This window comes from Dromaius novaehollandiae, chromosome 3 (genome assembly GCF_036370855.1).
Source record: "Dromaius novaehollandiae isolate bDroNov1 chromosome 3, bDroNov1.hap1, whole genome shotgun sequence".
Taxonomy (NCBI): domain Eukaryota; kingdom Metazoa; phylum Chordata; class Aves; order Casuariiformes; family Dromaiidae; genus Dromaius; species Dromaius novaehollandiae.
The window spans coordinates 64,360,099-64,386,996 of NC_088100.1; the positions used below are offsets into that span (position 1 = coordinate 64,360,099).

The 26,898-nt window shown below is 38.5% G+C and overlaps 1 protein-coding gene across 3 annotated transcripts in view; it reads right to left on the minus strand.

Moving 5' to 3' along the window:
* Nucleotides 1-26,898, minus strand: part of MAP3K5 (mitogen-activated protein kinase kinase kinase 5) — a 104,781-nt gene that overhangs the window by 63,575 nt on the left and 14,308 nt on the right. For 2 of the 3 annotated variants that reach the window (XM_026121280.2, XM_026121287.2), the window contains exons 2-3: nucleotides 8,087-8,226; nucleotides 5,255-5,278 (exon numbers count right to left, since the gene is read on the minus strand). In XM_026121280.2, the coding sequence (XP_025977065.1) occupies nucleotides 5,255-5,278; nucleotides 8,087-8,226 (164 nt within the window). The remainder of the gene's footprint in view (nucleotides 1-5,254; nucleotides 5,279-8,086; nucleotides 8,227-26,898) is intronic. The other variant, XM_026121295.2, reaches the window with a different exon arrangement.

Here is a 26,898-nt window from a genome sequence, read left to right on the forward strand (position 1 = left end):
AAACATCAGGTAAAGGAGACTGGGATGGGCCACGAGTGTGGACAATCAGCCTGATGCACAGGAACTCAGGACATTAGATAAGGTAAACCTGGCCTGAACTCTCAGATCAGCTGAACTAGTTATAACTAGGAGATATGAACACATATCTATGAAGGCTTTGGGCCAGCACATTCAGCACCTGCCAGCATCAGGCCACCTTCTGAGAGAACATCTGTATCACAGTACCACAGCCCTTATCATCAGATCAGTCAGACTAATCAGAAAACAGAAGTACTGGCTGGAGCCAGTTATACATGCATAAACATTTACCACCAAGTGACTAAATCTGTGATTCATTTTTATGAATGCTTTAATTGCTATACATATTTCTAATGTCCCTTCCTAGCATACTGTGCAAAATTAAACAATTCTAGACTTTTTCCTGTGTGTCATTTCAGTTTAAACATAGCTATAAAATTGTTTTAATATGTCTACAGTTACGACATTGAAGACTATGTTGCTGTGCACTGATCACTGGAAACACTAAGCAGTTCCTTCTTGTGCAGTATCCTTTCACTGTATAGGAAAAGAAACGAATACATTACCTATTTGTTTTTGAGAGAGATAATAAAAATGTATAGCATTCAACTACATTTCAATCATCAGAATAAGAATACAAAACAGCCCTTCTTTCAATATCCATCTCTAACACTGGATTGTCAAGTGTGTCAAGCACAGCCTTTCCGGAAATTCAATTTGAAGATCATGCCTTATTAGAAAGAACATCATCATGCAGTAAGGTAAACACCATCTCTCCCCCACAAATACATCTAATATGGTGCCGAAGACTTTCCTCTGAAAGCTTTATAGATTAATAAGACATGGTGCTATACAAATGAACATTTCTGTTCTGCCCATTTAACTCTCAGACCTTGAGTTTACCTTCAAAAGGAGGGGGGAAATCTGCCAAATACTAGCAAGTCAATGGTGTCCAGTCCTCTCAGTTCACTGAGGTTCTTTATTAACATTACTTTTTTGGAATCATTTAACAGTCAAATATCTACAGACAGAAGAAAACCGTCTTTGAAGACAAGAAGTGCAACTCCCCGAACCCCCCTGCCTCCAGAAACCCCCCAAACCATGCTGGTTCATGGATGGGAGAATCTAACAGAATCCCACTCACTTGTCCAACCCACAGGTCAGCATACCTTAAATGTAACTTTTCCTTTTTTAAGTTAGTGGAGGAGACAAAAATTACCAGTCTCGCTCTTAACGGGAACTATTCTTCCTGCTGACTCTCCTTTAATTATAATTAAGTTCAACTTTTTTGCACTTTTCCTCCTAGTTCTCTTTTGAGGAATATCTGCTCTTATTTCATTTCTTCTGATGAGATTTTTATTAAAGGCAATTCTATGACTGCACATGGTGTTACATATAGCAGCTGGCAAAATCCTAAAACAAGTTATTAAATCTATTCCCTCCATCCCCCAAACACACAGTAAATCTACACGTGCTGATGTTTTAATGAATACAGACTCGCAGTTTGGGTTTACTTCAAATCCCTCTCAAGTGAATGACAGCCTTGCTATTGATTTGAAAAGGAACATAACTAGGCCTCACACCCCAAATGAATTTAAGCACAGAGATTGGCTCTGCTCTGTTAAATAGTTCCCATTTTCTGTTCATGCCCAGAAATAAAAATCTATTGCAGCCATGCTACATCCTACCTGCTTGTTAAAAATCAGCATACCTTTTACATGGTCTGTTCATCATATTCATACAAGAAAAGAAAAGTTCTAACTTTTTCCAAGGCAAGTATGTGCCAAATATATTAGTCAATGAATTCAAAATGCAAAAGAAAGAGCAAGAGATACTGATGTACCATAAATAACAATAAATACTGCAGTTGTCATTAGCAACACAGTATTTACTGATGGTTACTACACAACATTTTTACATACTTGGATACCAAAATCAAACTGCCCCCAAATCATTCATCAGAGGGGAGACTATTAAAAATATTTCTCCCTCTTTCCACAGTGAAAGAGACCACATACTAAAGACATCCTGTGGGATCTACAGTTTTCCAACAATACCTATACAGAGGCCCCAAGCTTGCTAAAGTCTCTGGCATGCCTCATCCAAGATCACTCATTCCCACACTCCTGCTGAAGGAGCGCTACCAGGCCAATCCCTGTAACAGGAGGCAGTCCTATCATTAAGAAGAGGGGCTGTGCAAGACCAGTAATAACTACAAACTTTGATCCCTCTGAGTGACAGAATAGGAGGGCACTCATAAGAGTCCAGGGCCATACAACATTAACTCTATTGCTTAATCCCGAACTTGCATGAGCCAGCTGCCAAGCAGCATGGTTCCCATGCCACCCTCAGCTCGGTTCTGATCAAGCCACCAGGTGCTCTGTGGTCTCCTACCCCAGGCAGCTCCTGAGGCCACTTGTCACTCCAATATGAGGTAGGAAAGAAGCTTAAAACAAAATGTGAGCTCTGTGTCAAGGTGCGACTGAGATTGGTTGCAAACCATATGAATAATATGTGAACATTAACCTTCCTCAGATTCAGCAAGAAATGAAATAAGAAAAAAAAAAAGAAAAAGAAAAGAAAAGAAACACCACTTGGAACCTGACTTGTAACTTTTCTCCCAAATTGATAAGATTCAATCCAGGGAGAACCAGAATGAAATAAAAACTAGTGAGCTAAAACAAGCAAAGTACAATCATGTGCTGTAACCTTTACGTCGACATCTGTTCATGACTGAAACTCTTTACTAATAATTTCTAGAATGGCTTTGCTGCTTGGTTGACCTCAAAGATCAGATAACAGTAAAAACTAAGCTTAAGTTTTTAAATATCAAAGTAACTGCCTCTTGTCAAAGTATCACTCCCTGTAAAAATATATGCTTTGATACTACTGCAACATTTGAAATAGGTCCAAGATCTATCAACTAAATAGCTATAAAACCACATATAACAGGAAATGAGTCTATGTTATCTTTCACTGCTCTGCCCTTACAAGTTCCATGCAGTTTATCCTTGCTATGTAACATCATATTCTTCATTATTTGGAAGCAGAAAAGTCCAGACAGAACAAAGAGAAAAACTGGATTTTGATTGAAAATGGATTAGGATCCTGTCTGGATCCAGTTGGAAATGGGTATTTTTTTCCTCCGTGTCTACATTTTGTAGAACAGCAGGACTTAAAATCTTATTTTATTCGGATACCAATTACACTTTTCCATATTTGCAACCTCACACAATCATTCATATAACTCTCTTTGGTAAGGATGGGCATCAAACTCTCAGTCTCTGAAGAACAATACCTTTGTACCAATTTATCCAAAAGCCTTAGGATCTATGAACAAACGTGATTTTCATAAAGCGGGAATTATACCCAAAAGTTAGGCTGCTAAGCCGGTTCTACTGATTCCTCTGTTCTAACCACTGGGAGAATACTTCCTCCCAGAAAAGATGTTACATGGGTGTGCTTGAAAACATCAGAGATTCTCAAGGAACACATTCTTTTTGTGGCATATACTGAAACATTTCTAAAAGTGAAAAATGACAGTTTCTTAGCCACCTATCCAAATCTAAATGGAAAAGTAGAACAATTCTTTATCAGTCATAAAGACCAAGTTATTATCCCTCTCTCTAAGCTTCAAGGACTGTCATTTAAAATAGGACAACAAGACAACATTACCCCTTTTTTCTACTGCACGAATCATTGTTACTGCATGAGTTAGCTTGTTGCCTAATAACAGGGTTCTCTCCCAGTCCTCTCTGAGGCACTGTATTGGACAGTCATATGATTACCTAGATCTCTGCCCTTCTGGGTAGCCAGACAAAAAAACAAAAGTTAGCACATGAATTTACAAAAAAAGCCCTTACTGCTCTCAAGATTTCTTTTTGCTTGTGAAAGGCCTAACTGATCATTTTCATTAGCACAAGGTGAGAGATTTCTAATTTATCATGTCATTCATAGCATTCTGTGAATCTCTGAAAAGCACTTTTTTGTCAAAAGATACAGAGAAAAATATGGAATCTGCTTTGTTTTTCCCTTTTTAACTGAAAAAAGAACACATGATTTAAAATTCAGCATTAGGGCCAAAGCTTCACTGACGCTGAAGGTATCATTGGAAACTATATCAGCTATAGTACACAACCACATCCTTCTCAGAGAAGTCTTTTCATATTTGCAGAAGTCAGTGGTTAATCCGTGAATTGCAGTGCTAAATAAAGGAAAGTAAAAAACCAGGAATATTGCAGTTACTATGGCAGTTTTGATGCTGCTGGAAATAAAATTGGACCAATTTCTAATATTAAACATTACATGTGCCCCTTAGAAAAGTTTGTTCAAATATATGGGCCTCTACCTCATGCACACAGCACCTCAGGGTATCTGCACATCACTGAGTAACAGCTACAGAAATTCTGTCCTAACATATAATGGCTACAGGTTCCCCAAGTGAAGTCAAGAATAACACAGCATGCCACACATACTCTATGACGTGACTGGCCCAGCTGCTACAGAAGAAGCCACACAGAGAAACTGGCCTTCTCACAGTCAAAGGTCTGCCTCCCGCAAACCTAAGAGCAAAAGAGGGAAGGGGGATTTGCAAGGCCAGCCTCAGAAACCAGAATGCTAAGGTGCAATAATCTACAGTTTAATGACTGGCAATCACAGGCAGAATACCAGGATCAGCACACAACAGGACTAACAGGCACCAGGCCTCAGCTTGGGGAGGAAAGGAATCACACACACACACACACACACACACATACACACACACAATACAAACACACAGAGTCTCTTTATATAAACATATATATCTTTCCACAGATGTAGCCATGGGTTTCTAAAACAAGCACCAATTTCGGATAACTCCTTGCTCAATATAGAACAGGGTTTTTGTTGTTGTTGTTGCTTTTTAAAGGAACGCTATATGGAAAAAGACAACACAAAAAATACCCAAAATAACAGATTAAAATAGTGTGTGAAAAAAATATGATGGACAAGTAAAGGCAGGAAGGAAAATACTACTGAGAGATGAAAGCAAGGTAAGAAGTGAGCCTGGTACCTAGCAACAAAGTGATATACACAGGTTTTCTGCTAGGAGTTCGAGAATTCTGCATCTAACTCTAAAATACAGTAGGAAAATGTTAAATGATTCAAGCAGAAAACATAACCAGATAAACAACATAAAATGGAGCAGAAGGTTGGAATGCCTTGTATTCAGCTGACACCCAGAAATCATACTTACATTATTTTTCTGGCAAATAATTTCCTGGGGGAAAAAAAGAAAGAAAGAAAGTGTTGATAACACTGAATAACTGCTAGGAAAGATATCTGATCTGTACGACTTGACAATATTAACATTTACAGAACACATGACAGGAGAAGGCTGGTTGGTAAAAGATGTTTTCTAAGCCTGCCAAATCAATATAAATAAAGCATTGTCTCAAAAGACACCAAAAAACTATGGAACAGAGTGCATACATACATACACACACACACATACAAACACACCCTATGTAAATTTTTTCCTAGAGAGATGCTGTCCAAAAGTTGAATATTAATACATATGTATTCATATTTTAGAAGTTAAATATAATAAGGACCATTATGCTGCCAGCAGAAGAGATTGTAAAGATAATAAAAGCGAGATTTCAAGTAGTTTTAAATCGATTTGCACTGAAAGCCAGCAATGCATTAGCTTCTCAAATAGGTTGAAATTCATGTTGCTTTAATAAGTCTGTGGCAAAGAATAAATCCTCACTGGTTATGTGTAAAATTTCAGAGAATAAGAATTCAAAGCCCACACAGATGGAAAGAGACGGTTCTTGCACAGCAGTCTGGACTGTACAGCCCAAGAAGCTGCCTGAGGGCAAGCCACTCGTGGATGCTGATCTCACTTCCAGGAATTTTGTGAGCAACTTCAGCTATCAGTGGCTGATAACCCCACTGGATTTATCAGGCAGCTACTTCACATCTCTGCCACAGGGACCACTGAGCTGCTTTGCTTTCCTCACAACATTAAAAATGGAGACAGTGTCAAATCGAGGCACCTCATGCTTTCCACATTACACATGTCAGGCTTCTTTGCAACAGCTCTTCCCCCTGAATGAGGTGACGTGTTTCACACAGGATTGTTGCCAACATTCAAAATAAAGGCCATTAGTATGTGTACATACGTATATATGTACACATATACATGAACGTTTATCTATATTTCTTTGCACCTTAGTTAAATCATGTGTTGGAATTTTGTACTTCTTACATTTCCATAACCATTTTCAGTTTTGAATTCACCACCATTCTTATACACAAGATCAAAACTATACACACACAAAAGTTTAACAGCAAGAAAAAAAATCACTCCGAGAAAACACAATTATATTGCATGCTCCCGCATCAATTCTAGTCTAACTGCTGGCTGGAACAAACAGAGGAACACACACTCTGCCTCAAAGATGCACAAGCATGCCCACACCACGGTCAGTTACTATGTAACTAGGGAAGGAGCCCTGCTCTCTGAAGAGACTTAACTGCCTACAGTCAAAAGCAGAAACATTGGCTCAATTTAAAGCTGAAGGAAAGAGAAGGCAGCCTTTCAGTGGACACTGTATCAGTAGCAACTGGGAGATGCAAGTGTCATTGTGCAGGATTTGAATTCCATTGACTTCACCAGGAACCCAGCACGTGACCAGTTTGCAAAGTCCAGCTCCCAAACTAGTAATAAGTTTACCCAGGTGCCCAAGGAAGCTTGGTGCCCTACTCCAAGTGACTTTCACTGGGAGTTCGGTATTTAGCTCCTTATGCAGTACAATGAAATTCTACTCTGCTTCTACTGTAGACCACTGTACTTGCATAATTGAATTCAATCCACATATAGGTCTTTTGTGATGAGTAGTTTCATTTTTAGGGCTTTTATCTGTATACTCTTTATGTTGCAAAAAGAAAGAAAATAACTGGATTGCTACCAGTCCAGTTAGCCAAAATTATTTGGAGGTGGATGCAGGGGAAAGAAACTGAGTTATTCAAGGTATTTCTCTCCCAAATGAGGGCCAAGCTGCATACAATTTGAGAGAATCAAAAATTAAATATCATGCACTAGCCAGAAGCAGTGGAAGGAAGCAAAGTCTTCATGAGAAGGCAGCAATGCCCAGACTGTAGCCTGACTCACCAAGCCAAGTATTGAGATGATGAGAAGGCAGCAATGCCCAGACTGTAGCCTGACTCACCAAGCCAAGTATTGAGATGCTTCTCTTTAGCAACACCTAGAACTGAACTGCAGTAACTTAAAGCACCTGCATATCAGAGCTAATGGTTCTGGGGCAGGGGAAGTAATTTAAAAGATTGCCATCCAAGTTGCCCACCCTCCCCAATCCCTGCACTTAGCAGAATTAGCAGGAGGAAGCAAGTATCAGCTCCTTAGCTGCCACAATTCACAGCTCCATAGTTCATCTTAAACCATTATCTTGACTTAAGCCAGCCCACTATACTGTGAACTGTGTTACTGACAAAAAGGCAGAAGTTTGTTCCTACCACCTCTGCTACAGTGTTGGCAATTCCCAGCACAGCAATACTGAGGACACTTGAGGTAAGTAGCTGTCCCTTCTAACTCAGGTTACCAGAGACCATGTGGAGGCCTCATCAGGCTTGGTCAGAAAACTGTTACTTGATGCGGGAGCTAAAGCACCAGAATTATTCTGCTACACCTACACACTACACCCATTCTCACCTGATTGTTCTTCATGACAGTTTACCTTATCACACACCAGCCTGGTAATTCCTTTGAATGTCAAAAACCTGTATTTAATTTCTCATCTGAAATTTGTCAAACTTCTGTTTTCCCTAAAGAGGTATTTAATATCTAGATATTTAACTAGCTATGATACAGTCATCTAAATCTTCTCTTGGGAAAACTAACCTGAGTTTTCCAGCATTTCATCATGAACAGGCCTCAGAACATTTTTGTCGTTCTTCTGTGAACCACACATGGCCTCCGTATTACCCATGGAAACAGAGAACCTATTTCAAGAGTTAGACAACCAGGGCTTCTCCCCCACCTCCTTTTTCTATTCAGAGCTACCTTCAGTGACTGCAGAGACTCAGCATTTGTATCACAGTAGAGGATAATGTTGTTAGCCATACTGAAGCTCTCTCTGACTCCCAGGTGGTAGAACAGGGAAGGCTGGCGGAACGCATCACTCATCTCCACCACAGCAATATCTGCAGAAGGAAGTGAAAAATTGTCAATGCCACACATGTGGGAAAGCCAAATACCTCTAAGCCATTTCTTTTCACTTATTTTGCTTTGATAAGAAGACTAGATTTTAAGTAGGAAATAGAGATCTAAAGGGATTTCCCCATTTTAGTTATCACATCTGAATTTTGAGTATAGTCAGCAGGATGTGGTTTGGCTTTTTTTTTTCCTTCTTCCTTTCCTTCTTCCTCCCCCTTTTTTTCTTTGATTGAGACCTTCATTTCCATAGGTAAAAGAACCAAATAAATAAAAAAGTAAAATATCACTAATGAAGAAAAGGCAAAAAGTTCATTTTGCACCTTAGATGACAAAAATCTGGTTATTCTACACATGATTAATGATCTTAGGGGAAAAAAGATTGTATTCGATGTGTATTTTCATCCTCTGGAAAAGTTGTTCTTAAAAATTCATGTAACATATTGAGATTACATGACTGCATGACATGCAGTGTAGATGCTGCATTAGAACTTTGGAAGAAAGTATCTGTAAAATTGAAAGCAAGGCAAAAGTAAAATTTCAGTATAAATTACCAAACAGATCTATTTTGATTTAAATAGACTAGGGGGAGAAGAAGAAGGTATAGCAGGAAGGAAAGAAAAAGGGAGTGAATATCTTCACTGCACCAAGAATTCTGCTCATAATGATTTCATGTCTATGAATAAAATCAAGCGCATGCACAAATGCTTATAGAAGGAGGAACGTAGCCTCCTGTAATTTCTCTTCAAACATGTGTTTCGCTTTCCCAAATTCACAACAAAGTAAAACAAGAGGCAATCACAAAATGTCAGCAGAAATAGTTACAGCCTCTATTAAATCAGGTAGCATCTTTCTTCTGCAACAGCCTTGTCAGAGCAAAAGAACAACACAAGAAAACTGACTCGTCTCCACCTCTCTTGCCAACGCCCCTCTGTCTCTTCACCCAAATCACTTCTTTCTTCTCCTCCCAAGGAGACAGAGAGGAAAATTTTTCAAAGAAATGTAGTTCTGTGAACAGGGAAACCAGACTTTGTTTGCATTCCAAACATCTCTCCCTGCTTTCTTCTTCCTGTGGATTCTTTTATGACAAAGATGACTGGTAGCAAGACAAGCTCTGCAAGCAAAAAGCTGATGTACCTTGAAGTTTCTCTACTTGGAATCAATCAGATCTAATTGATCTAATATGAGAGATTCTACCTCTAACCACAACTTCCATCCTGTCTATTTCCTTAGATCATCCAAACCATAACACAGATATTCAATAGAAGATGAGCTTTATGTCCATACTCTTAACTTGGAAGGCAATTAGGGTGCCTCTCAAACTTCTTGAAAAGTAGCATCTTTGAGGCATCTACTCTTTGGTCATATGCACCTGTAGTTGACCTACAATCTTAGATATTATTAAGCTGGAAGGAAAGACAGAGACACAGAGACACAAAGACAGACAATATTTGCCTATGTAAATTTACATTCTTTAAGACACAAGGCTAATGAAAGGCCATTACCACTGTATAAAAAGGGAATCTATTTTTTTCACAAATCAAAAATAAAATTCTATTTAAAAATTTTTCATAATTTGTCTTCTAAGAATCTCCTCTGTACAATTTCACATAAACATTTGAAGTGTGGATTCCACCAACACATTTTACTGAAGTAAAAAAAAGGTAGCATATTGCTCAGATCATACATACGCTGACCTTCACTAATTTTAGGAAAGTGAAACATGGCAAAAGCCAAATAAGAGTGATGATATTGCTAATATATTTTGTTTGGGTGAAATTATGGCTTGTTTGTTTATTTTCTTTAGGAAGTTGCCATAATACAACTTCTATTTTTAACTACTATTATTCATATAAAAGTCTAATCTTGAGTAATTTTAAGTCTATGGTACATTTCTGTTACACTGAGAGGGAGGCAAGCTGAGCAATTTTCCATGACTTAATTCTCAAATCCTGAAAGATAATTTTGAAACTCTAGCGAGGGTAAACTAAGACAAAAATAGATAAAATACTTACAAAAGAGAAATAAAGTGATAGCGAGTGACCAAAATCAGAATACAGAAATATTTGAGAAATCCTATGTTAAAATGTTAAGCTCCCAGGACCATGGGGAAGGAAGAAAATCCTTAAAAATTACTGTCTGAGATCATCTGGCCAAATCCATTTAACACAATTATTAGCACATATCTGACTCTGGACCACACTGCAAAAAAGGGTTCTCGGGTCTTGATCTATCCCTCAAATCATAGCAAAACAAAACAAAACACACACCCATAACCTTGAGGCCTGGACTACTTAAAAAGAGGAGGGAAGGACCATGTGAATAAGTAAACATTTGTAAGAAAAATTATACTAACATATTGGTATAAACTCTGTCTTGATACTTACTTCTTCTGTAACTAAGGGAGATTTCTTTCCTTGGTATTTGAAGACTTCTGTGGAATCAAGAACTTCTAGACAATCTCATTTGATAAAACAGTATGTTTATTAGAATAGGTCCAACTTCTGTGAAGTTTTGCCTCTCACTCTAGTAAAGCTTTTTTTTTTCTTTTCTTTTTTAAAGAAAAAGATGAAGTTCATGACAATGGTCAAAGAGATGAAAGAGATAGCAGATATCTGAAGTCCAGGCTAGTCTTCTGTGGTTAATATCAGTCTCCAAGGGTAACAGTCCAATTCTTACTAGGAAGTGCAACAAGCCACAAGAAAATGTGTGCACTTTGGGGACCAGGTGTCTATCCAATAGAAAACTACACCCTAAACCAGCTCCCCAGACAGACCCATTCCTGAATATCCTCTTTCACAACATCAGGAAGGAAACTCCTCTGATTCAGGGATGTATTGGGTCCTGACATACGGACCATTGGACTGTTCAGAAGTCAAATACAGAGCAGCAAATGGAAGCTTATCTCCTGGGAGAACTTCAGCTAGTCCACCCACCTTTTCTGTCTCAACCCTTTGCCTGTAAGACAAAAGTAATGACTCCTATAAAGTGCCTGATCCAAAGCTGATGGAGACTGACAGTTTTCAAGACAAATCTGACTCAAATCTAAATCAGAATTCTTACCACTTTAGAAGAGGCAGGATTTAGCTTACCATAAAAAATATTTTGGCCATCAGTACATAAAACACCAGAATCCCATTTATCAGGTTCTCATTTCCACCAAACAAAATTAATCTCTCTAATGGACTGCTGCAATGAAAGACGTGTTTTCCATCCACTGGAAAACGCTATTTCACAAGTGGCAAAACAGCATTTCCATAAAGGTGGCAGACCTGTCTCTATAGTTACAATGGAATAAGACAAACCCATTTATCAAAGTATTTGCAGTTTCACTTTCAAGGCAAGTAAAGGAACAGTTGACTGAGTGCAGGGAATCAGAGCAGAGCCCTCTCAACACTTAAGCCCCTGGTATAAAGCACTCTGAAGGCCAGGGACTCATAGTCCACTCCAGATGCTCTTGCATATCCTCTGTGCTGCAGCAAAGAAAGTCTGTTCAGACTTTGGCAGACTAATGAGCAGGATAGATATTTGAGCAGGCTGAGCAAAACAGGAGCAAAAAAACAAGGAAGTGGAAGAACCGCACTTGCTGCAATCCCGCTGCTAGACTACAGGCTGCAGGAAAGCAACACAAGTTTTATCCCTTACTTGGGTCTTGTGCCTAAGATAAAATTTCCACTTTCTCCAGATAATGAAAGTGGAATTGGTTACATATCACTGATATAAGCTATTTAAAGAAAACAGGGGGATGACGCTCTTCTTTGCTAGTGATCTTGAGATCTATGGGTAAAAAGTCTTATAGTAGACCTTACAGTAAATTTTTATGTCTTGCTAGTTCATGAAGGATAAAATAAGCCTAGTCAAAACCTTCTCCACCATTTCCTTAATCAACTAGTGTGTCTACACTGATGTGATGGAAGTGTAATGTTAACATACGTATGAGCTTAGCTCTGGCCTAGATAGCAGAAGCAATGTAACTGTAGCAACTGCAGGTCAGCAAGCTCTTGGGGTCCATTTCACAAACCACCCTGAGCTCTACCTAACTGCTGACAGTAACTCAACTGTCTGCAACAAAGCTGCCTAGTTACAGATTAGCTTGGATAACCACATGCTGCGCTGCACACTTAGCAACAACCACAGAACAGACATACTCTATGTTATTAGGCTAACTAATGTCTATGCCAACAATAGTTCAAAACATAGACTCATACATTGAAGAGAACAAAATGCCAGTACACAGGGAATCAGACTCCTATTATCCTGCAAAAATAGACTGGTGTGACGGAATTAGAGGAACTTTACTTGACCCTTCTTGCCTGAGAAGCAGTGGAAGCTCCAAGACTTGTCTCTGCAAAGACATACATTACAATTTGGCATACGTTACAACTATGTGACCAAACAGTTCTTACCTGCAGTGTAAATCCACTTAGTTCTCTTTGAGCTATGTGTGCAAAGACTAGGGACTTAACATATACAACCTCTACTAATTAATCTTTCTTGAGAAATGGTAAAAGCTTAAGATTATCATATGATAACAAGATCAAGAAGGGTAAATACCCATTTCCGCATATAAAGGCCTTTGCTCTTGGCTATTACCAGTGCCTTTAGTCACCAAGACAGCGATAAGTGAAATGCAGAGGCCAAAGTTCGTCTCCCACTCACTGTTTAAAATGTAACAGGACAAAAAAGAATGTTTAAACAAATACTCTGAGATATTACACATGTACATCCTACTTTCAGATACTACCTGCTTACTACAAGGCTGCCAGGAAAAATAATGAGTACAAGCAGTGCAGTTATAAAATTAATGAATGTTTAGGCTTGCCACCATCTTCCAGTTATTTGTGCTAAACGCATGACTGTTGCCTCAAATTCACCGTCCAATAATTAATTAAGGCAACACAAAACCCAGCAGCAGCAACTTCTTCAACAGGCCAATATTTAGTTGGGTTTTTTTTTTGGGGGGGGGGGGGGGTAAGGAATTTTTTTTTCCCCTCCCACTTGGGGTTAAAAGGCATAGTAAGAAACTCCTTTGACAAAGATATAGGCAGAAAAAGGACTTAGGACAAAGTTTATTTAAATGCAAATCTGAGCAGGAAGTGTTTTTCATGCTGCAGTAGCAACCCTCCATTCAGCACTGTAACAATGGTTTCAACAAGCTGTGACATTTACTATCGAGTTATTTATTTATTATTTCATTTATTTACATTTACATTTGTTATTTCAGGAATGGACAAATGGAAGACAACCTCATCTACTTCTTCATGGAAGAAGCTTTGGAAATCACTACCACTTCAGCACAGATTGGCAATTCTCGTTCAGCTGATCAAACCACAGCACCACTGAGTTGTCAGGACACCTGGAATCAGCCATATCCTGTCAAGGGTGTCTCATGTATTTGCCAGACTGGAAACGATTGATGGGAGCCAGTCGGGTGAGAACACCTAAACACAAGGGAATGGCTGACATCTCAGGAAACCAGTCCAGCCAAGCCAGTCCAATGGCAGAGGCTAATCAGAAAAAGGACTTTACAAAGGTGCCTCAGGCTTGGGCACGTGGAAGGAAAAGAGGGTACTGGCTGCATAGGTGACTAAACACTCCATATATTGGAGAAAAAGCAAGAATCTCTGACCAATTGACAAAGTATTCTCAAGAGCACTAAGAAGAGACATGCAATGGACAGGTGTTAGTTATTTTCTACCAAAGACTTCCAACTTCTTGACTAACTAGGGTAAAGAGTTATGGTTTGGGGTCCCTATTTCAACTGCCCCAGGGTATCATGAACCCTAGAAGACAGGGTATGCAAAGTACCCATGACATCAGTGCTCTGGGAAGGGGTGTTTTTAAACTCCTCCAGTGGTTCCGGGTCAAGTAGTCTCATTTTTAAGAAATGGCAGCAGAGATCCTACGTCCCTGAATTACAAATTTGAGCCAATCCTGCAGTCTACTCAAAGGGGAGCTTCTCAGCATACATTCCTGGCAGATGGGTCACAAGCACAGGAGTCTGGTGACTGTCTCATTCTGTGCCCTGTGTAGTACAAAGTATAGAAAGAAATGGTTAGGGCCTCTGACACTTACTAAAAATGCAACAAGTTCATCTTGCCTACAGACTCTGGTTTTGAGCCCCATGCTTCTTGAAGAGCTAAAGTGAACTGAACTTCTCTTGAATTTGAAAATGAATTTCTACACCTAGACAAGCATTCATAAGCAAAAGGTGTGATTTCACTTCAGATAAATTCTTTTAACAATTAGCTATTACTGCTAGGGGTGGTCCTGACCCTCCCTCCCCCATGTTTCTATCAGATCTAGTGTGGTTGATACCCAATGAGTCAACTGAGCAAGACAACCTGACAGCATTTTTCTTCTTTTTTTCTGGGCAAGATCAGTTGCCTGCTGGATCAGTTCTCCCTTTCCACCCACACAATCACTACATCTAATGCACAGAAGGCAACAGAGAGCACAGTACCTACCTGCAGAGATGCAACTGAATACTCCCTACTTCTGCTTATAGTTGAAAGTCATGTATCATTCCCGCCAATAAGGAAATTTTATCCCTTCATACAGACATGGATGTAGCATCCACTTGTTCAGGACCCCCAGATGTAACATCATCACAGGAAGAAAAGTTCCCCAGGGCATGATACAGCACAAGATTTAAAAAGAATATACCAACCCCTCACCTCATTACAGATATCTAAATTTAAGTATTTATGCCTGCATTTACAAAGACAGTGTGTGATTCAGTTTAGATCCCCGTGAATCTGCTCAATAACAAAACAAACTAGCTAATCAGTTAAACCTTTCCACTTTTAAAAACATTGATAACTGCTGATTTATTGATGGATACAGTGAATGATGGCATAAACATTTCATAAGCTACTATAAATAATATGGAGAAAGAAGAGCTACTTAAGCAAAGGATGACAATTTGGCACAAGAGCAAATATAAGTTATCTCTGAATAAATTTAAACCAGAAATCACAAGCATGTTCATAACCCTCAAACCACGATGCTCTGGAGCACCTACCCCATAGGAGCAACAACTGCAAGGAGCCTAACTGGTCTAAAGGTAGAGCTTGCTAGATGTCCACACAGGATTCTATGTGGTGGCTGCCTGTGAAAGCAGAGGACCTAAGTTGATAAACCAAGCAGACTTTCCTAAGCACGATGTTTGTCTTCTGATGTCTAGAAGCCCTAGGCAGAATCAGGGTCCACCTTGTACCAGTTGCTGATCTTAAACGAAGGTAGTCCCTTCCTCAAGAAGTTTATGGGCAATAAGGAGATGCAACAAGTGAGACTCCAACCACAAGATGTATGGAGAAGAAGCTTTAAAGCAATTATTAAAGGAAAAATTCTGATGTGAACTGGCTACAAAGTCCAGACAGCAATTTCATCAGCCCTTCTACTAACTATTGTTTAAACAACAGCTACTGAAGCAGAGGCAAACAATAGTTTTTACCAAATGTTTAACTGATATATGGTATTTGCTCTGCTGTCACACAGGCACATTAAATAACTTGCAAACAGTTTCTCCCGCAATGCCTCAAGGTGCTTCTTAGACCTGTACAAATTGATTTGTCAGCTATTGCAGCTAAGTGGCTCAGATGATTCTCATAAAAGCAAGCATAAGACTTCACAAAGCAGAACCATCCAGACAAGGAGGAGAAAAATCCCCAGATGATTACAGTTTCTTCTAAAATCAGAGTCTTCAAGTGAAATCCTGGCCTTGCTGACTGCAATACACTTCTTTTTTTTTGTGCCAGCATGAGTGTGAAGGAAAAAGCACCTCTTGATTCTACAATCCAGAGTTGATGGAAGCAAAACAGAGGCCACTTACTGAAATAAAACAGCCAAAACTGACAACTAGCTGGTAACACAAAGAAAGATCATACAAATGTTAGACGAACAGATGATGGGGGCAGGGAGAGGGGGAACAAAGGAGATGACAAACCTAAAGAGGTTTGCTCCCCTGAAGAGGGGAGCGTGTAGGAACTAACACAGCAGCTACCCAGCAAAATCTAACGGATTATCCCAATGATCTGAAGAAGGCACAACAGTATAGAAAGGGTTATTGCTGAAGAAAGTAAAACAGAAAAGAAGAAAACAGACTGAAAAATTCCATCTATACTGGCCCAAAACAAAGGACTGCAACATTATCACATGATTACAACCCCCAACAATTGAAAAACAAAAAAATCCCTCTGCCTGATGCACGTAGGAGGAACTCAGGATTAGGCAAGAATAAAAGATGACAAGCAAACAAAAAGCCATGTATTTAAAAATAACCTCAATATGTTCAGGCTCACTGCATCTGTATCAATCCCAGTGAAAGACTTTCTAGTCCCAAGAATACTAAATAATAAGTGTTATCACAATTTTTTGTATTAGATAACACTCAGCGCTCAGAGAGTTAATTAATACACGCTCAAGCCTTCAGCTGAGCTGCTTGCTGTGCAGCTAGTGAGTTTCAAGATCCCGTACCAAATATTCACTAGTTTTAAACAGTCCAGGCACATTTGCATCTAACTGGCCAAATACTGAGTCCAAACAAATCAACAAACACAACAGGGAAAGAGTCAAGGAAAACAAAGCAAGCTACAGCAACTCAGTACTTCTACTTTTAGAAATTATGTCCAGAGGGCCTGCATCACTGCAGGTTTTTTTGATGTAGACTGAAGTGCTCCTTTAGCCTAGACAAGATCTTAAAAACAGATGTGATGCATGGCAGGTGTGTGATTTTTTTAAGACCTAAGACCTAAATTTAAGACCGAAGAGAGGAAGGAGAGATTCTTCCCTCCCTGGAAAAGTGACTGTGACTACTCAGGAAGAAAGTACTTGCAGGATCACGGGTGTGCCAAGAGAAGAGCTCAAAGAAGGAAGGCAAGAATCCTATGAAGAGCAAACAGCCAGGCCTCGGAGATGATTAAAAGAAAATTTCCCACAGTCCAAAGTAAATATAGAGAGTTTGCTACAAATCTAAAGGTGCCAAGTTCGTTTAAACCATACCAGGAAATAGTGATCCACCTTGAGGATGCAATGGGCAGGAGGAAAGTTGATTATAAGTTCTTTTCATTTCTGTTTTGTATGCCCTCAAATGGACAAAACTTTCGGTCACTAATAAGTATTATAATTTTTATGCCAATAAAATATGGCTATTTTGGTTTATATCATGGTTATGTACTTGGCTTCTTCAGGGAGCCTCACTCCTTCAGCTGACTTGTTTCTTGAAGATCTCATCTCCGTTAATTCTTATGCTCGTCTCTTAAAGATTCTCTGACAAGGGATCTTGTCAAAAACTTTTTGGGTATCCAAATATATTATTTTAAATGGATCAGCCTTCTCTGCATGCTCAGAAAGAAAGACTTCAGTATTTTGAAGCCTGATTTCCATTTATAAACAGCCATGTCAGCTCTTACCTACCGCAGGGTTTTGTCCATGTGTCTGTGGATTGCATTCTTTATTTGTATCCTCAGCCCGTTTGTCTTATCGGTGCTGCATTATCATCTCCCCTTCCTATGGTGCCAACATCAACTAAAGTCAGAAGTCACAGATTATAATTAACAGCTCGGCGTTTTTCACTCAGAGCTCCTTCAGAACGTTCAGGTGATCATCATACACTTCCTACGATTTGTTACTATTTGTTTTCTCAGCTTGCTCTAAAAACCTTTTCTCCTGCTATTTAAATGTGAGGCAGTTCTTCAGACTTGTCCCTTTAAAGAAAGTCTTTCATAAGATCATAGCAGGAAAGATATATTTTTCTCAAATCCTCTTTTTATGACTTGATGGCACAGGATCCCTAGAAGGCTCTCTATTGCCGAAGCGTTTGAGAAAGCTTTTATTTGTAGCTGTCTTCAGTAAATATTTATCAAAATCTTTTGGGAGCCATCTTATTACATCTTACATTTAATTTTCTATAGTTCATGATTTTTTTCCTTGTTACCCCGCCTGAACATAAGTTTTACTTTCAAAAGGGATCATTCCATTCCTTTTATCCTTTTAACAAGGTCACATTCTGTGGGTTACTTTAAAAATTCTTTTAGTAAGTAGCACGTATTTTCTGGGAGGATATAAAGGAAAAAAAAATCCTTAATTTGCCTCTGTGCTATCTAAAAACTCTTAGTCTTTTTAGCTACTCCTTTCAATTTCTTGTTAACTAATTCACTCATTTTTATGCAAGTCCTAGTGGAAATGTGGTCTGCACCAAAGATGAAGCCAAGTCAAACTAAAAGGCTAAGCCAGACTGAGGCAGAGAGCATGGACTCTTCTGAAGAAGGCCAGAACCCTGCCCGTTAAGCTTACAGCCTGTTGAGAAAGAATTCAAAAGAGATGTTTCTAATCAAAAAGATGTAAAATCTTTTTTTGTATCATTATTTTCAAGTCCTGGGAGTTAACATTTCCCAATCCAATGATAGCAGAACTAGTTTTAACATGGAAGATTCATTAGCAGTGAGCACAGATGTAAAAATAAACACATAATATTTTAAGAATATGATGAACAGCAGTTGGAATGTCAGTACAAAATAAGGATCTTCCCAGGCTTCTGAAAATTTGGAAGCTGAAGTATTTTAAGACATGTAAACAAACATGTTTGTTAAATATCTTCACTTACTTCAGAAAATATTTCTATCCTAAGGAGAAAATATCTTTCATCTATAATACGGCATCTGAAAATTTTAGGCCCCAAGCCCAAAACTTAATGAAGGTACAGAATACATCTACCTTCTCTGGTTCTTACCACCCTTCCCCCCAAAATCTCTACATTGTGACACACTCATTGCAATGTTCAATGTTTTCCCAGGAATAGAAAGACACCAATCTGAGAAGACTCAATTCCCAAGGGCTTAGGAGTCTCACATATCATGTTACCTAACAGAAAACACCATCACTGCTTAAAAGTGCACAGATCTTTACTCATTAGGTTTGATCCAAAAAGGAGTACATTCTCAGTAGCTCTGCTATTCATGTTCTGTTAAAAGACTGACATGAGAAGTCTCACATAAATTGTTTGATTGTAGCTATTAAGTTGGCAATATGCTGTGTTGCTTAAACTTAAGGACTCAGGAGTTCAAACTGCTACTTTACTGCACTCTTACTTTTTGCAGTTTGTTCTTGAACACTTAAACTTCAAGTCTGGCAAAAGCACACTTCTTTTCCTTATAGGGTAAGAATATCATTTACCAGTGGTTCACTGTCAAACTGCAGTGCCATGTTAAGCGACATCTCACTCACAACGATCTGTGTGAAGTGATGTCTGCATTAGTGACTTGCAGACGAATACTGCTAAAATTTGTCAGCCCCAATTTGGGAAGCACCCTGAAGGACAGGAGTGCAAGAATCAGTCTGATAAGTTACTCTGAAATATGACCGACAAAATTCAGTAAATATGAGCATTTATTATTCCCTGTGCTTAGGGATGCTGAAATCAAATGGACTGCTGTCTAGAGAGTACAGCAGTGGCTGGGGGTGGGAGTAGATTTTGTAAGTGGTAGCAGTCACTGAATGAATGAGCCAGCAGCATAGATTCCTAGTAAAAAACATGTTATACACGGTGTGAGGGAGAGTTTTATTTTAGACACACAGCGGGTCATTACCCTCCTCCACCTGGCACTCCTGAGGCATCAGGAGAAATGTGCACAGTCTGGGGCATACCTGAAGATATCCAGAAGAACATCCAAAAGATCCAGAAGAAAGGAACACAACAAGAGTGATAAGGGTTTTAAAGACACATGATTAAGGAAGAATGATGGAAGAATCTGGAGTTGTTTAGTCTCAGGAGAAAAAAAGTTACAAGATATGTCATATGCTAACTTCTCACTTTACATGCTTTTTCAGTGTAAGAAGTTGCTGCCAAGCAATTAATTTTACCTGTGTTCATTGAAGGTAGAAAAACAGGTCTAAATAAACAGGTCTTTGAAGTTAAAACATTTAATAAAATTGCAGTTTTTTTGTTTTTTAATATTTCTTAGAATACATTGGCTTCCAAAATAAAGGGGAATTAAGATAGATTTGGAGGAAAGACAGTTTAGCTTTAAAAGGAAACTGTGTCCACTCAGGATTTAGGAAGGTTGAAGACTCTGTTACTGGAAATTTTCAATAACAGGTTGTATTTCTCAGGAAGAAAACAGATCCAACTCTGGAGCCCAAGGTGGATTAGTGACTTCATGGAACCACTTCTGACTCTACATTCTTCTATGATTTGCAATGCCCTTTTTGTACTTGCAGGCAGAGTGCACAGCACACTATTCTCGTTTAACAAAAATGTGCTGTGTTGTTGTTTCTGACTTCATGCTATTAGGATGCTAACTTTGCATATTTTCTCCATGTATAAAAATGCATAAGAATTTAATTATTCTTTATTTAAACAAAACAGGAATGTTTTTATACCATATCTATATTGCAGATATTGTAAACAGTTTATGTACGTCTGATCTAGTATGTTTGACTATATATATATATAGTCATATATATATAAAAATCAGAGGAGCTTTCATGAAATATAGGAATTAGTATTTACAATAAAGAAGCAGACAAACACCCTCATCAGCCCAAAACCTCATTTACTCTTTGCAAGAAAACACTTATCTGGAACAGATGCATGAAAACAGGTAGAGACACCTTCTTTCAAATTCCTGTGAAATGAAAAGTCAAAATGGAAAATTTGCTCTGACTATGCTCAACCACAGTGTGATTAATTTCAGCACAAAAGACAAATTACACAGCAGTAAAACAAAATCTCCTATGAAAACATTCTTTTTATTCCAGCACATTCTAGATGTTTCTCATTCACTTTCAGTGTTTTTACACAACTAAGAAGTTGCTAGAGACGCATTCTGCAAAACCTTCTTCACGTATCTGAGATACAGGATGTACCTAGAAAGGTCTAATGAGGACGTCTTCAGAAGTACTCAATATTAGCCAAACTTCCTTCCACTGAAGTCAACAGCAAGATAGTTCTGAAGGGTAGAGGAATTAGGTTACTGTAAGAACCCTTCAAAAACAAAACTCTTCACACTGACTGAGAATTGGCCCAGAGCACCATATCCAGAGATTTATCACCAAAGAGCCATGATCAGTGTATATCCTTTGCCAACAATGGCTACATCAACAGCTCATTTTTTTTAAACTACTTTTATCCACCTTTAACATACCCACAGGCACCCCTTCTACCTCAAAAAGAAAGATGTATTTGACAGAAATTGGACATTCTGTGAAGAGCATGTGCCAAAGCATCCCTAGGTTTACCCCTACTGTTATGGAGCCTAGTCACCCAGCGCCCAAGATGAGCTTGATTTCACGGAACCTAGCTTGTCTCAAGTACCTATGAGGTCTCAGCATGTTCTAGGGAGATCCTCCAGGACACAGAGATTAGCAAATGCTAGTTCTCCTCTTCCAGCTTCTTCTCCACAGGTCTCGATTCCAGGTTGCAAAACTCCCTTCATGCTTCAAAAAACATGAGCTCAAACACCAAGTTCCCTGGCTTAAATGTGAAGGTGACCCACAAATGAAAAACTGAGCTGCTGCCAGAGAAGAGCAGAAGAGTCCCTGGAACTCCGCTGTCATTGAGCTAAAGAGGCAGGCCAGGTGGCAGTGCAACAGTGCTCAGAAAATGCGTATCAAAGCCAAGCTGGCACTAAATTTATAGACAGTCTTTCTGCTGTTTCAGATACCAGACTGATGCCAGATCCAGGGTAAACCAGTATGCTTCTGTGAATCAGGTTATACTAGCTGATGATCTGCCCTCACTTGTCCAATAACTGGCATTTAACAGGCAAGTCTCATTCACATTTGTATCTACTTCTGGAATACATTATTTGCAATTTTATTTGTCTAGCAAATTAATTAGAGAATTTACCCTTTAACATCATCTTGCAGTGAACTATGTCAGTTTGGTCTTAAGGATAGCCTCATTAAGTCAGATCAAGAGGTCCATCTAGCCCCATATCCAGGCTTTACCACCATCGCCAATAGTTATTAGGAAAAAGAACAAAAGAAACAGAACAAGTGTAGACCACCTGGTACATCCTTAAACCTCATGGAAATTCAACAGTCTAAATGATCCTCGAGTCATTTGAGCGGTGCTGGGACCATCATGCATAATAGCTCTCAGCAAACCTATACTGCACAAGTTTTAGTCTTTTCATGCAATCCTCTACACTTTTCACCTTCATATCTTATGCCAATGAGATGTACAATTCAACTATGTGCCTGTATCAAAAAGTACTTCTTTCTGCTTGTTTTAAATCTGCTTCCAAATAAGACCTAGGAGGCCCAAAAATTAGCAATGAAAAATCATTCCTTACTCATTCTTTCCTTCCAGTTCCTGATTTTGAATTGTATCACTTTTCCCTTGATTTTCCTTCTCAAGCCCATATCTATTTAGTTTCCACCCCTATGAAAACAATTCCATGAATGCCTCTGATAATCTTTGTTTCCCTTCTCTATGTATTTTACCAAATTGCAAATTCGTTTTTGAGATGAGATAAGTAGAAGTGCATACAATAACGACATGAACATATGACAAATCACAGATTCATACAGCAGGAGTGACATTTTCTAGTTTGTCCTCCACTCCTTTCCTAGTAATTCCTCGTATTTTGTCTTGATTACTTCCATGATGTTTTCAGAAGTGTATTCACAGCAGCCTTAACCTCTTTTCTGAATGTTAAGGAAATAAGCATGCCCTACAGCATTTTTTCCCACTGGGTCTTTGCATTCATTTGCTTTTAAAAAAATCTGTTTAGTGACCACACTGGCCAGTATTTCCAAAAACAAGCATATAAAAATACTACTTTATCAATTGATTCATTCCTTACAGGTTCTTACAGTAAATCCATCATCTCTAGAAAAAACATGTATTATGATTTATTGTCTATGTGCAATGTCCTAGACACTCACTGCTACTTTTGTTCCAGTTTCACCAACTGAGGTACTGGGGGAGTGTTGTGACAATACAAAAAGGTAACAAAAATTGAGAAGAAAATCATTACATCCTGTTTCTAAGGTATTTAGTACTTAATCAGGATGACTCTGTGGCTTAGCTAATTTCCAAAAAGTTTCATTTTAAATACAAAAGCTATTTCTAATTTTTCTACTCACCTGTACTTTAAAAAGCCTATTTATGATCCATTTGAAAGAAATCTTTGAAAGAGATCTAGCAGTCTGCTCCCATGCCTCTTCTAGCTTATTTATTACCAGATTAGAGAGAGAGAGAGAGAGAGAGAGAGAGAGAGAGAGAGAGAGAGAGAGAGAGAGAGAGAGAGAAACACTCCTCCACTTTCTTCCAACAACAAAGGCAAGCTAGAGAACTATAGTAAGCTGATTTTACCACTTAACGCCAATACTACGGCTTCAGCAAACAAATATGACATGAAAGCAGGTAGGACAATCTCCTCAGGGTTTGGTCAGACCTTACGGATCTGGATGTGCAAGTGTGGCTTCTGCATGCAATCTTTCTTGCCATTTAGTATGGAAAAATCTGAATCCCTTGTACCACCTGCAGCATTCAGCCACACAAAAAGTTACTTTAGTCAGCAACTGGAAAGTGCAAAGTAAACGTTACAGACCTAATCAAACTTCCATTGAAAGTTCACTTGACTTCCACCAAGAACACTGCCTAAAAAACTACTTCATGCACAAAATAAAATCTCAAATCTAAGAAGGACTCTGAAGAAACCAACCCCTCCAACGGAAACTGACATTTATCACTAATGTAGCACATGCTACTACTTATCTCTGTAGCAACACTTCACAAAAGATCTAGTCAGAATCAGTGTCCCACTTAGCGAAGCTCTCCACAACTTGGACTTAAGTAATCTTGCCCTATGACACAAAAGCCTCAAATCCTTTTAAATTTTAAAGGACCTTGTTAGTATGCTAACAAGGAGAGAGCTTATCTCCAGCAGAAAGAAGCAAAGTTGCAGCCTTGCACACAGTTTCAGAAGTACAAGTTAGATTACAGTACAAGCATTGCTAACTACAACAAAGTTTGGAATGGCAGTAGTTTTGTAAACCCCATCTCTCATCAGTTCCTGAGGACAATAATTACAAAACTCTTGGCTTTCACAAGAAAAAAAAAAATTGTAGCCCTCACCTAGAAAAACTGAAAAACCTGAAACTGTGATAATGCTAGGCTTATGACATTTAAAATAAATTAGAAGACTTAAACTAAGCTAAAGTATACTAGTTTTTCCTGCAAGCTGTGATTTTGATCCAGCTTGGATCCAATTTAGGCCACTAGTGCACCATCATTGGATGTTTGGAACTGGCAGCACAACAGGTTTATTAGAACCAGAACATCTCTCTAAGTTTAGAGACACACACACACACATTCATCCACATCTTCCTTTATTCAGCTGAATATCTCTTCAGATAGATCAAGGCTGAAATTATTTTCAGAATTTGAGATATGTTTCCTTGCCTTGGTCAAGCAGAACACAGGTCACATACCTCTAACAAACATGAAACAGGAGGGCGGTTAAGAGTGGTGTAGAGAGGTATCAGAAGGGAGGAGAGGGGGAGATTTATTTCTCTTCTTACTGAAGTAAAAATAGGACAAAACTTTATTCTGGTTGCACTACCAAAAAAAATTAAATGCATGTGTGAGTGCACATGTGCATGCGCACAAAAAATTAATTTAGGATTTAATCTCCTGGATTTTCATACTCAAAAATTCCTGAGAAGCAAGTGTTAATTAGCAAATCAATATATTAAGTTTCACTAGAAAATACTACATGCCTAAAATTACAACTGCTTTCACCACCATACCATCTGTTACTAAGACAGCACTGACTGCCCAGCCCCACAAGTAACTGCACTTATTGCATCCCATAACAGAAAACGGATATGACTCATCTGAGCTAAATTCTTAATACTTGACATGAAGGCTGCTAATTGCTGCAAAACTAGATTAAACAGGTCTGATAAGGAGGTCTGCTACTCCAAGTAGCCTCCAAAAGCTATGACTTCACCCTCATTCAGTTCAGTTTTATGGCAAAAAGAATAGCCTTGACTTACTGTGATGTAACTCTCTATATGAAAATACAAATATTCAAACTTACTTCCAAAGGTGAACAAGCTTTGCATATAATTCCAGCACCAAAAGCTGCTTTTGATTTTTTTACAAAACTGATTTATAATTATTGCAGTAGAGTCTAATATCCAACCATTTTGTGAGAGATTTATTTTGAACTCTTTTTCTTCTGGTTTGACATTAAGGATCCTATCAGTTCACATCTTAACTGAAGCAGTAAGTCATATCCTGTTCATAACATCACTGATCACACTAGCAGCACACACGATCTACTGGACAGCTCACAAATTCAGGAAATCTGTTCTGTCCTCAGATCTATCTACAGCCTATTGCCAAACCTCACACAAGTCACTACTCTATCCCTCCAATTTCACCATCTTTAAAATGAGGTTGCTATTTGCTCCCCCTATAAGGTGCTATAGGATCTATAGATGAAATCCACAAGTAGATATATCATCCATTAATGAGAATAAACTAGCCCCATAGCCAACAGAAGCAACTTTTAGACAAGATGCTAGCAGTGGCACTAATGCTGAATTTGATTCTGAAGTATTAATGCAGGGACAGAGTACTCAAGCACCTAGCAAAACGCCAAACTCAACTTTTCAAACAATGTTACTGTTCTGGTAGCCGTCTTTGAAACAGAACTAACACCCTAACTGCAAATAAGGCTATACATTTTAAATTTCTTAAGTAACACTGTAGTTTTTGAGTAAGAACAAGGACCAAAGGAGAGGAATTTCATTTGAGCTTAAAAAAAAAAAAGAAAAAAGTGGATTTACTTTTTAATAATCTACTGCCATTTAGACTACAAACTAATTCACTAGGTTTTTTGAATCACAGCAGACTGCCAAAAGCCATACTGACCTAACTAGCCCACAGCTGAACCCAGAAGATTACACAAGAGACACAAAAAGAAACTTAAGAATTCATCAATTCCAACTGGCTAAATCAGTGGCCTAAGTGAAAGTTTGATGACTGGCACAGGTTAGCAGACACAAATTTAGCAGGTATTTTGTTATCTTATATTTTTATTCATTCTCTACTTTATGTGCAGGATAAATATAAATGCTTCCATCCCAAGTAATTGCTGGAAGTCAACTAATATTCTAAGTGGCCTGGTACCAATTAACTAAAATAGCTCAGTATGCAAGATCTAACTGCAAGATTCACCCTAGGCTTCAAGCTCCATTCAAGTTCAAGTGATGAACTAGTATGATAACAGTCATTAAAGCTAAAAATAAAGCATTTTCAACATTGTCTTTTTTTCTAAAACAATTACTATACCATTGTTTCTGATGTGAATAGAAAAGCTACACAGATGCAAGTCTTTGAATAATTGCTAATGAAACAGATATTCAGCTTTACACAAACTAAACAACTGACACAGCTGCTAAGAAATATATCTCAGTTTTGATTTGTAAAATATTAACATATGAATTCTCATGCTTCAGCCTCTTAAACTTCTAAATAAAAGACTGGAGAAAGGAAATCATTTAGAAATCATTTAGAATTAAGAAACATCAGAGGGATTTGGGGCGGGGGGGGGAGGGGGGGAGACAACCACCAGCTACTCACATTTTCATTTTCAGCAAAGTAACCTGTCTTTCACTTCCACAAACGGTGAGATTTGTCT